Raw genomic sequence first — 12984 nt, 5'->3', positions numbered from 1 at the left:
TTCCTTTATAGCCCATATAATGTGTTTGTAGAGGCAAAGATTGAAAGAGCTGTTGTGTGCCAGTCCTTGCACATTTCCCACCAGCAAATGTGTAAAGAATTATGATTGTGCGGGTCGCTGACAGCTACCTGGTTCTGGACAGTTTGTCCTTGCAGTCCTCTCCAAAGCTGGGCTCTCATGGGGAACTGATGCAAAAGCTCGGAAGCAGTCAAAGCAGTGTCACATTTGGAGACATTGTGGAGGTGGATGCTTTGCATTCCCAAAAGAAATCACTACTTTTGTTTTTGTGAGGTAGCAATGTCAATGTACTGTACAGTTTGTCTGTTTGGACGCGTTCCCGCATGCATTACTGCAGCTACAGTAGGTTTAAAGAAAGAAGGATGAAATCTGACTTTTATCCATGTTTCACATCATCTCTTACTTTATCCATTATCAGTATTACTCAAATCCTTTTGGTTCTTTGTCTTTATATAATGTAATAAAAACCTGGAGATGATTAGTAACAGCTAAACAAACAAACGTGTGTATGTGTGCATTTGCTTAGCTGAAAAATTTGCCCTAGTTCTGCTGAAAAGATTTGAACATTAATGCCAGCGCCTGTAAGAGGATCACGGTAAACAATGCAGCGTTTTACCGTGCAGCTTTGTTGCTTCCCTTTGGTACAAATTGCCATTCTTTTACACACAACTTGTACCGTTAAACAGCAAGAACAGTGAGTTCTGTTAAAGACTCCACAGATGAGATGAGAATGACGTGGCTCCATGGTAAACAAATGTAACGCAGAGACACTGAGAGTTAAATTTTTACACTTTCTGACAGCAAATGGTTGCCTCACTCTAAGAGGGTGGGATTATTCTCTCCTTTTCTTTTTTCAAAGAAAACTTTAGACTGTTTGTTTTTTCAACTTTCTGTCTTTTGCTGAATGCTTGTGGTGGAAACCATTTTTAACTCGCGTCTCCCTGCTGCTTTTCCAGGTGGAATATTGGCAGATATTCAGGAGGGACCACAGAGACACACAGTTTCCACTATGAACCGCGCCTTCAACAGGAAAAAAGGTGAGCACACATATCCGCCGCTTGTGTAGCTCATAAACCTGAGCTATGTCTGACATTGAGGATGTTTAACAACAAACAATGTGTACCATCAACTGTGTGAGTGGGCAGGGTATACCTCAAAGCACTGTGCCAGTGGTGTTACACAGTCTTTCCTACCTTTCAGGGCATCTTTGGATTCAGTTCATTTCAGTACACAACCATAATCAACTCACAGAGACTTTAAACACCCTCAGCATAAATAATGCATCATAATGAAACACACGCCCACACTGGTTTTTGTTTCAGAGAGATCTGGGAATCCTTCCTGGTGGTGCATTCAAATGCTGAAGTGAGGTGTTTCCATTCTGTTGTTACATGGCGGTGACACTAGAGAACCCAACAGGAAATACAAATCCTTTGTGAATGTTATAGAAACTTTGAGAGTTAGTTGCATTGAATGGGACAGGAAAAGTATTATGTTAAGCTCAGATTGGAGGACATTGAAAGCATCTGCTACTGTCTGAGGATGCCACAAACAGTGACCAAAATGTGGAACAGGAGAGTGGATAAACAATATCCCGATCAGGACTTCCTATTATCCCAGCTACATCCAGTAGCCACCTAAATTTGGCTGATGCTTCTTAGTTAGCAGATCAGTCAGTAGGTTCTCACACTGGTTTGAAGCAGACTGTGGGTGGGGTAGTGAAGCAAGCTGTGAGGCTGGAAAAATGGCAACACGAGGGATCTCTGAAGCTCTATCATTGGACCACTGAGAAAGCTGGAAAAGACAGACAGACAGCAGCTGTTGTTGAAGCTTTAGAAAAATGTGTATGCTACTCTGAGGAGGATGCTATGTTGCAGAATATATAGTGCATCCCACCTACTTACAGTGGCAGCAAAAGGTGGTTCTACAAAGTACTGACTCAGGGGGCTGAATAATTATGCACACCCCACTTTGCAGTTATTTATTTGTAAAAAATGTTTGGAATCATGTATGATTTTTGTTCCACTTCTCACGTGTGCACCACTTTGTATTGGTCTTTCACGTGGAATTCCAATAAAATTGATTCATGTTTGTAGCTGTAATGTGACAAAATGTGGAAAAGGTCAAGGGGGTCAAATACTCTTGCAAGCCACTATATATCTTGGATATCAGCCCTGCAAACTTAAACAACAAGAGATCCAAGTCCCAGTTACTAAGAGTTAGGAATGTAGATCTATGACGCGGTGATGTCAGTTGGGTATTTCTTTATTTCAAGAAAGCTACAGTATCTCTGAAGGGAAAGCTTGGTTTAAACATGCTCAACCACTGGTATGTTCTTTCTTTAAAAGATATTTTTAAAACATATTTTGGCTCTTTGTCTCAGAAACAATGAGAAGAAATTCTTCAGATGCCATGGCAGGAGATAAGAAAGACCAAGCAGCTTTATCTGGACGAAGCCCTCACTGTTATGGTTTTGTTTATCAAGCTTTGGAAGCTTTTGGAATCATTCAGTGAATCATGTGCAGAAATCTTTTTCGGTGAGGCTCAACTGTAGGGCTGCCATGGTAAATTTTTCCTGCGTGCAGTTCATCAGTTTGGCAGCACTATAAAGTCTTCACGCTTGAAAAGCTCCCCGCAAAAAATAAATAAAATAAACAAACTGACTGATGTTAATGTTTATTATTTTCTCTGATGAAATGATTTCATGTTTAAGATGAAAATGATGAACCGTGCAGCTTCAAAACGCTGTTCGACAAATGTTGGCTGCGATAGATCAACAAAAACATCAAATTATTCATTAGCACAAAGCCACAGAGGACAACAAAACAGCAGAATTAGGCAGTCACGACAGCACGTATAGTTCCTGTCTCTGCAGCGTTAGACAGTTATGAGGGTTGTGCAACACTCCCGAGTCTCGAAGTGACCCTTCCCAAATGCAGAGGAGGAGATATTTGGGACTGCCGTTTGCCAAACAGCTTGATGTGTTTACCACCATCTGTCCCGCTCCCTCTGGTGTGAATCATCAGACCTGGAGAAGCCTTGGACAGCGTTGAGGAAAAGTGTCCGGGGCCCAGGTGGTGTGCCGGGCTTTAATGATATTTGGTTTTAATTCACTTCCCCCCCCCCTTCACTACTGTTTGCGAAGGTTTTTGCAAGGGCCTCAGCTCACATAAAATTTCCATTTATAATTGCATGGAGCGGAAATGCTGCTACATTTTTATTTAATTCCTGTGGTTTTCAGCATAAACATGCACGTGTGCAGGAATGATGAAAAAAATGAATTAAAGTCATCCGAAGGCACGGTGTGAAGGACTCAAAGCAGACAGGAGAGGGCTGCTGCTAAAAGGAAAATCAGTCACAGAGAAGGCAAACATGCTCACGGGCAGACGGTCAAACTGACCACTTGTTTTTAACTTCTTACAGCTCTAAATGGTTCATCCTTTTACGTGTCTGCCATAACAGCGTGCTAAAGCTTTTTCACTAAACAGAAGGACAGCAGCTTTCTGACCTCCACCATGCACTATTACATCAGAGTAGCAACAGATGCCTGACCCTTAGGCTTCTCTGCAGATTGAATTTCTGCAACACTTGTTACTGTCAGACTTTAGCAGATGGTGCCAAGAGGTTCAAGAATTCACAGTATATGATAAAAGCTTTCCCCTCCCGAAAAGATAAATGCAAAGAGCATGAACCAAAATATTGAAAAAAGTATCTACATCCAGTCATGTGTGTGCACGGTATATTTCACCGCTTGCATTCATGTTCCATGGACCTTGATGCTGCAGACTTCCTTTTGCAAGCCAGACCGAATGTTGATAAACAGCTTTAATGTCACCTCCGGCTTTATCCTTAAAATATCCTTAGACAAAAATGTGAATGAAGGCGTGGAATGAATGTTTGAATTAACCGGTACCTTTTAAGTGATCGAAATAAAAATCCTATAATGAGAATAAGAGGAAGATGTGAGGTTTGTGACTCCTTTGGGAACATGACTTCCTCTGTCTCCTAATAATCTGAGCACAGCTGTGCTTAATACATTTCCATCAATCCTAAATATCAGCGGATGTGCAATATTTCATCTGCAGCCCGGCAGCCTCCTGCATGAGCTGAACAAAAGTTCGCCAGTGATTTCACGTTGGAATGAATTATTCAGTCTTTGCTGAGGTCTTAATGTGACTGAAAGAGGATAATTGCCTCTTGTTGCTGATGACATCGCTCCGTTCAATTATCATCTTTGGATTTTTGTGTCGCCATTTGAATTTATACACAAGAAAGGTTTACATCGTGTTAGCTGTTTTTTCTGTCACTTTTTAATTTGTAGTAGTTGACATCAATAGTCAACACATTATCCAACAGCTTTCTTCTGTTTCTGCACCTGTCCTGTCTGCCTCTGGCTCTTTTGGCTGGCAGCTGGCACCAAAAACTGGTCCACCACACTGATTTATCTTTGTTGTCTCTGTGTAGGCCTGCGTTTTGTGGGGGCAAACACGTCTAGCAGGTATTACCTGCAGGGATCTTGATCATTTTTATCTCCTGTGCTGATTGCTCCATGGTCCTGGACGTGACTCGCACTGAAGAGTTGAACTCTATGAGAAGCACTTAAAAATATTGCTCTTTTAGCTTGTTAGGAACCATGGGTGGCCACCAGGTTGGCTGTGGCTACAATGTAGCTTGCCATCACCAGTGTGTGAATGTGTGTGTGAATGGGTGGATGACTGGATATGTAAAGCGCTTTGGGGTCCTTAGGGACTAGTAAAGCGCTATATAAATACAGGCCATTTTACCATTTTTTTTTTTTTACCATCATTGTATCCTACTGAGTTTTTTAAGTGATGGCATGACGTTGAAAATGATGACTGTGTAACTCTTCAATGCTGATTACTTCTAATGCAATCCTGTCTGTAGGCAGCGTTTGCTGTCGGGCATAGGGTTATTTTGGGCAGGCCAGGAAGTCATACTCGGCCGCCATCCCAGCAGATCAGCTGATCTTAGTGTTACAGATCTCTGGGCTGGGCTTTCTAAGCTGCATTAGCTCGTTCAGTGTTGCCGTTTCTTGGCACGCTGCTTTGCAGCCCACCTCCACCTCATCTCCACCTTTCATGCCGTGTTCATGGGGAAAACCTTCATGGGTAATCCATGCCATTGCTGTCTGACGCTGCTCTATTTTGGCTGAGACTTGCTGATGTGGCTTTCCAACATTCCAGTTGCCTGTTAGAGGAAAAAGAGTTATTTGATTCCTCAACAAAGCCATACTGCTCTGGTATTTCCATTCCCAGTAATTTATAAAAATATATGATCACCTTGTGATTTCGATGGTCCTGAGTGAAATTCAGATTTTGTTGCACAGACACGTTGATTTCACCTTATGGTCATTTTGATGGATGTGTTTTATGGTGCCATTTAGTTGTTTTGGATCCTGTTGAGCAAAAAAGAAGTAAATAACAAAACAAGTATTAAGAAGTATTTAACTGTAACACTGGGTGGTTAAAGTACCAAACAAAGTACTCCACTCTTACTTACCAAGCTGCACTTACGTTACCTCACGTAGTGCAGCAACAATTCTGATTTGCCAGTATTAAATTCTCGTAAATTGTTATTAGGGCAGCGCAGTATGGCCAAAAATATTTATCACGATATATATATATTTGAAAATTTGCGATAATGATATAACTGATGATATAATTGATGTGAGACAAAATACTTTACAACTCCGCAACTTTAGTAGTGCAAAAAAAAAATCAATGTATTTTCACTTAAACAAGCAGCTGTTTTTTATGTGCATTAAAGTTATCTAAAAATTAACAGTGCAAATGCAAATTCCTTACTGACAGTTTAACCAAAAGGCATTTCCAGTGGAAATTGGCCGACATATCCTCAGCATAACCATGTATAATATCCACAAAACTTAAAAAGAGGTTATACACACACAATATGGTATTATGTTGAAGCACAGTATGTATCACTCTGAGTCTCCTGCCTACGATAGCCGTAATGCTCCGACAACCCATCAAGCAGTGCGGCTTCGTAGCTTAGCAAAGTCGTACTAAAACATTTGACAGATTTTCGAGCGCCGTGTACCACATAAAATTGGTTTGGTCAGAAATCCAAGGATTTTAAGAGCGACTTATTTTCCAAAAAACATGGTAATAACGACGGCCCGCTTGCATGCTCTACCATAAATTGTGCTTTGGTGTGTATCTGTCGGACGAAAGCCACACCAGTTCCACACCACTGAAGTTGCACCAATTGATGAACCAATTCTGGTTCATCTGTCATTCAACAATCCGCTTTCGCCCTTCTAATTTTCCGTCGCCGCCATGCCTTTTCTGCCATGTGCGTATGAAAACAAAGGCATGGTGCATGAATGTTTTACCCATGTTCTATTGCGATATTTCATTTCTTATCATTGCCTAACATTATACCGGTATTACCATGAATGGTATGATATGGCCCAGCCCTAATTTTTATTATTTTTAATCAAATAAAAGCAATAGGTTTCTTTAAAAAAATGTAAGGCAGTGTGTTTATTCTGTGGTTCTAATGCGGAACATGTTCTTACCCTGTCATCAAATATTGTTGCTTTGTCCAATCCTGCTGGCAAAAGGTGTCCTGATGGACTGGCCAAGAGATAAGTGGTGCTTTTTAAAAAAGAGACATACTGCTTTTGGGAGCTAGAACGATTGGTGGTGCAGTTACATCATTTAAGAAAATATCATTGGTTTTTCTGGGTTAAAACGTCCCCTAGACATGAACCCTGCACAATACAAAATGACATTTAGCCACTGTGTTTAAATGTGACAGAGTACTTAAAGCAGTAATACGTGCTAAGTTTTTCTGTAATCCGATGCTTCATGACACCAAAATCAAGGGACACTTTGTGCCTGAGAAGCATTTTTTTACCAGAAAGAGTGTTTTGCTAAAAAGTAGTAGTGTAGCTAAGCTCATTAGATCCAACCTAATGAGCATTACAATCTGTATGTTTGAAATAATTTTACAATGCTACTTTGAAAGATGACTCCTAACTAATCTAATATTTCTGTATTAAATATATATATAAAAAAAAAGAAATTCTGTGTAAATGGTGAAGTAACACAAGCTTGAAAACCGTTGTTGGACTCGAAGCGTTGGACAGTGCACCGATTTGCTGCACTGTCCTGTGACAGCGCGGACCACTTTCAACTTCACTTGATATCTCTGCAACACAACACACAGGCATCACAACACGGGGGAAAAGCTATGGTCTCTGTTGAAAGGTTTAGTTCATTTTAGAAGGTTTTGAACATTTTAAAATGAGGGCTTTGAAATGCTTTACACAAAAGTACCTTTAACAAAATTTCTGCAGAAGCTCAGCTGGTTAATGAGGGTTCTCAATCATTCCAACTGCAATACGACTTTTATTGCAATATCTACATGGCTACAGATAGTTGCTGAATCCTCTAACATATAATAAACTAAAGTTAATGAGAAGAGGATTGTGCATGCGTTCTATTTGTTCTTATTGTTGCTATAAAAATGGTCAGATGTTTCCTTATCCACCATTATGATTATATTTAACTGAAAGCACCCACATAGAAAATTAGATATGGATGGATGGGCTTTTTAATTTTGCTGTGGCCATCACAGCTGAATGGCTGGACTAAATAATTACCAGTCCAAGTGATGTTCATTCCTGAAATGATCCCTCTAACTATTACACAAGCCATCATTATTGGTTTGCGATATGATCGGAGCACAAATAAGTAGTAACCGTTTAATTCATGCATGTCTGATTACCTTGTCCTGAGAGAACACTGCAGTGTGAGAGGAGAGGCTGTATTGTCCTTGCCTTAACATCTGCTCTGTCAGTGTTATTTTGTAAAGCCGCACGGCCATTTGCATGATCCTTAAGCGTTTCCTTTTTTGGCCTTAAAATCTGCATTAGCTCTGAATGAGCCTGGGCTTTCTTCCTACAGTCAATATTTGCAGTTTTCTCTTCATTTTAAATTCAGTTCCCATAGTTTTTTGGCAGAATGGAGGAGTCGTATTACAATAATTTACAGGAGCTTGACACAAAATCATAAGCATTTGTAGAACATAATTAACTTCAGTACAGTAGCTCTGCAATAATGAAACCACAGTGAACCTTGTAATGTTCAGTTTGTACTTGCAGAGAGCTTTCATTTCTGAGGCACTGTATTGCAGTGTTGTTGGTACTGACTTGAATTAAATTGCAGGGCAGTTGTGACATTTTTGTCCATTTCCCCAAATGTACTGTATATGATGAAGGCGAAACCTCAAGAGATTTCTTCTCAGAAGAATTACTGTCCCCATGTGATTGCAACAGTTTTACTTCATTTATGTAGCTCACCACATTCTAAACTGTACTTCTTTTTGAGAAGTACAGTTTAAACTCTCCAAGTCTTTATCTCAGCGTAACACTCTCCCACAAGTCTGCAGTAGAATTGTGGTTTAGGTCTGCTTGGAGCCCATTTGAAGTTGTCTTCTGCTTGATGGAGAACTGTGCATAGCCAGCACATTCATTGTGTGTCATTGATTGAGCACTGCAGTGAAATTAGTCTATTGCCTGCACTCGTCTTGTGGCCGTATTAAAAAAAAAAAAAAAAAGTGCACTTACAGCATGGCACTCAAGCTCGACAAGGCAAGGACAAGGAATATTAGGCAGTTTCTCTGTGACCAGAGTACTTCATGCAATTTTTGACTTAAGCATTTCATTATTTTTCTAATTAGCTTTAGTAGTAACAGACATTCATCCATCCATCCATCCATCCATCCATCCACCCATCAACCCGTTTTTTTTAAACCCCTTATCCAATTCAAGGTCTAGCTGACGTCGGCGTCTTTCCCGGTTTAGTACAGTCATTGTATTATATTATTAATAGGAGGAATTTATTTTTATGTTCTATGCTGTAATGCCAATATTTGCAAAGTTCTACACAGAAAAACAAGAGACAAAGCCTGGATTTAATTTAATGACACACTATTTAAATCACTTGATACATAAATACAACATTAAAGATCTTAAAAATAGATCTAGGAACTGAACAGCAAATTGCAAAATACAATTTCTGTGCTTTTCAAATTTGCTTTTTTTTTCACTAAGTACACATCTATTAATGTATTTATTTCTGTATTACTTAATAAAGAAAAAAATAAAATAAAATACAGAAGCAAACAAGATTGCATGAAATGAATAATGCCCAAATGCAAAGAGAACATAAGAAGTAAATGCAAAACCTAAAATTTAAGAAGAATTGAAGGAATAGTGAACGCATTATCTGGTCATTTTAATCCACAGGTACTTGTATTGTATCTGGTGCATTTTTATTTGCAACATATCCATGGATTTCAGTCAGTGTAGTTTAAAGTTGATAAAGTAAATGCAGTATTTTTTTTCTTCACACTGTTGACATGAAGAACTTTTTAAAAGTAGAGCTTGAGATGAAGAAACTGTGAGAAATCGTAAAATACAACTATTTGCTTGTGGATAAGAGATTTTTTTGATAATGGTGTATTAGATGAAACTGCTGGACAACAAGGGTGTTGGTCTCGTTTCCTTCCAGTGCACCACATTAAAATGTTTATCAGGCAATCTCGTGTTCGGTTGTTTTTCTTTTGTTTTCTTTGTTCTTTTCTTCATCATTATTAGTGAAACCTGCAGTGGAGGACCATCACTTCTCCAAAGCTGCTTCTTTGTATTGTTTCAGTGTGAAATTTTACTTTTAGCCAGAAGCAAACGTTGTTTATTTCTTTTGTTTTTACTCTAGTCCAACGATTAAACCATTTATATCTGTCTACTCTGTGTAATTAGAGCAGGCATTCATGGGCGGTATTTCTGCTGCAAGTTCACCAGCTTGCCGATTGATTTTCAACAAGAGGCAGTTTTCGAAAATAAAGCAGTATTCTGGAACAATAGTGGATCACTTTTGGGTGAAGTTGTTTACAGTAATTCATTATACTTAGAACTTAAAGCTTCTTTCTTTTTTCTCCTTTTCAACCAGCATGCTTACTTGTGCGATACAATGCCACATTGGATTTTAAATCCAACCATCAAGATGTGATGCAGTCTACATTTTTGTTATTTCAAGCTTTACTTCAAAAGGTTTCACTTCAGTTTTGTCGTAACTGAATAGTATGATCTGGACTTGGTCATTGAAGAATATGCCATTTCTTCTCTTGGATTGTACTTTGCTTTCGGTCATTATCCATTCTTATTGTGAAGTACCATCTAATCAGTTATGCAGCATTTGTGTGAATGTGAGCAGAGAGTGTAGCTGAATTCATCCTGTCGCCGCTGAACACCAGATTCTCACCAGGTTTCACTGGCAGTCATACATGCCCATCCTGTAATATTGCCTCTGCCATGTTTGACAAATAATGTGGTATGTTTCAAATCAGTGTTTGAAGTCGAGACTCCTGTAGAGCTTTTCTGCTAAAGTCGAGTCTAATCTGGCCTTCCTGTTCTTGAGTGTAACCAGTGGTGTTTGCACCTTGTTGTAAACCTTTATATTTCCTTCCATAAAGACATCTCACCATGCACTTTACATATTTTCTGTGGTCCTTCGAGCCGGTTCATTCCTTGTTTTTAAGAATGAAGGAAACTGTTTGGTCAATCCTGAGTTTTTTTTGCTGTCTCTCTGATATGTTAATTTAGTTTTTTTCAGCCTATGCATGAATAGACTGACACCTATTTGTACCTCCTCTTGAGATTTCCAATCAACGGCCACCAATTTCAACATTTTGAAATCAACTTTAGACTTTTTTTTTCCCCCCTCAACTTGTCAGTTGAAACATGCATCACCTGGCCACAAAGTTGCTTTGCAATCAATTGGCCAGTTAACTTTGAGCCTCTGAAAATGGGACAGTATGTATAATAATGTCTATTATCCCTAAACAGTTAATGCAGTACCTTTTATTAAACCTGTTGAATTAAAATTGAAGGTCTGCACTTCATTCAGATTTTAATAGTTTCATGTAAAAGCCACTGGGGTTGTGTACAGCAGCAGAATTTCAAGGACTTATTACGGACATGGCCCTAACTGTCCATATGTATTTATAAAATAAATCCCCAGGCTCATATTCTCAGGAATAAGTATAAAATGGGCATTGTTTTTGAAGGAGATCATTCTATGATGCGAAAGATATGTGAAGACAGCTCTTGTTAATAATGGTTGGAGCTGCAGTGTAACATGCATGAAGGACTTGTGACCTTTATGCAACAAAACCTGTCGCTCCAAAGTACATTACACTGTGAGACAGAGGAGCAGCGACACTTTTCCGGCTGTCAGCCCTTAAATTTTCCCTCATCTCCACCCAACACTTGACAGTTCATCCACACAAAGTTGACCTTCAGATTCCCCGACTGTTCCTCACGCCCCAACAGTTATTTCAACTGTACACATCACTGTGGCCAGTTTTTGTCATGCTCACATAGCTGCCATTTTTAAACAGCAAAGAGAGACAAAAAGCATCACCCTCCCCCCTCTCCTTTCATCAGAGCAGTGTGTGCTGACACCTTAAAATAATGCCAGCCTACCCGCCATGTGGCTGTGTCAGCCCGCACAGCATCTCTTCCATCCTTTCTCTTGACTCCTTCTTGCAATTTAGAGTTTGCTGTAAAAGTAGGGAGGAGGCGCCTCATTCCTATGTCAGTTTTCATTCAAGCTTCCCACTAGGAAATTGATTGTGCTTTAGAGGAGGCCATTGCAAGGTGTAAGCAGGTTTAATCTCATTGCACAGCTGTTAAGTAAACCTGGAAGGAATACAGTTTAAGTAGAGAAAAGTTCACAGTGCAGTGCTGGAGACTGTAAACAAACCACCACACTGATGTGTTAGTGTTGTTTAGCTGTAAGGCTGTGGGCATGTTTGCCATCAAAATGAATTGCAGAGGCATAAAATCAACTTTTTTAGTCTAAATTCTTAAGATCCTGTATTTCAGTTACATGTACAGGACTGTGAAAAGTTTCAAGCCACCCATCACTTCTTTAACTTTTGCATGGAAATGGGATATATGTGCGGCAGTACAGCATAAGGTAAGAACAGAATGAGACGGTGTGAAACCTCAAAAAATGACAGGAAATTTTGGCTCCTCTGAAGCAAAACAGGAGGACACAAGAAGCAGTCAGATTGTGCAAATCTTGTTCTTTGTCCAGTATTTACTTCTTTTCTGTATATTGTATTTTTTTCAAACATACTAGTAGTGCAGCAAAAAATAACTGCAAAATGCAGTAATAAAAGTAATTTATTTGGCGTAAATTGGAGCTATTAGTTTAAATTATTTTAGTATTTCTTTTTTTTTTATCTATGTGGATTATATTACATTTGTAGCATTCATTGTTTTTAATTTTTCTTTTCATTTTTTTTTTAATAAAATTAGTTCTTTGTAAATACCAGGACATTAATAACTTGAGCTTGATATATAATAATATACTACAGTATATTTCTAACTAACAAGCTCATTCTCTTTCTCTTGACAACTGAAGAAAGAAAACATTTTGGGGTCAACTTGAATGTGAAAGTGAGGTCAGAGGTCAAATGTAACATGATATTTGGATGCCCATACACCAGTATCATTTCCTTAATACAAACATAGACAGACTAATTTTAATCACTGTTTTGAAGATAAAAGCCATTTATGACAATTTGACCTCATTTGACCTTGATGAAGAGGTCAAAGGTCCAAGGTAATGTGATATTTCAAATCCCCATATATCACTTACTACATGCAGATGAGATTTCAATACAGGCACTGGCAGTAAGAAACTGTTTTAAATTCTGCTATATGGCATTAATATCACTTTGACCTGTAGATGTGTCTGTTGACACTGAAGGAGAGGTCAGAGGTCAGATATGACGGGATATTATAAATCCTTATACAACACTTTCTATATATGTTGACAATAAGCACCACACTTATAGTTACGGTCTAGTGCTAAGGTTTTTTTGTCAACTTTTGACCAATATATCATT

The 12984-nt window shown here is 38.9% G+C and overlaps 1 protein-coding gene across 8 annotated transcripts in view; it reads left to right on the top strand.

The window, feature by feature from the left end:
- The window catches only part of LOC147312002 (PTB domain-containing engulfment adapter protein 1), a 93876-nt gene that overhangs the window by 61201 nt on the left and 19691 nt on the right, over positions 1–12984 (top strand). For all 8 annotated transcript variants that reach the window (XM_086266791.1, XM_086266789.1, XM_086266797.1 and 5 more), the window contains one exon: positions 975–1055. In XM_086266791.1, the coding sequence (XP_086122917.1) occupies positions 1028–1055 (28 nt within the window). In that variant the 5' untranslated portion in view covers positions 975–1027. The remainder of the gene's footprint in view (positions 1–974; positions 1056–12984) is intronic.

Source organism: Aulonocara sp. 'chitande type north' Nkhata Bay, linkage group LG16 (genome assembly GCF_057382095.1).
Source record: "Aulonocara sp. 'chitande type north' Nkhata Bay isolate Kocher_YH1m ecotype deep benthic linkage group LG16, A_spYH_male_GT1.1, whole genome shotgun sequence".
In the NCBI taxonomy this organism is placed as follows: domain Eukaryota; kingdom Metazoa; phylum Chordata; class Actinopteri; order Cichliformes; family Cichlidae; genus Aulonocara; species Aulonocara sp. 'chitande type north' Nkhata Bay.
Note: the sequence above shows the minus strand (reverse complement) of the source record. Positions and strands in the feature narration are given on the sequence as shown.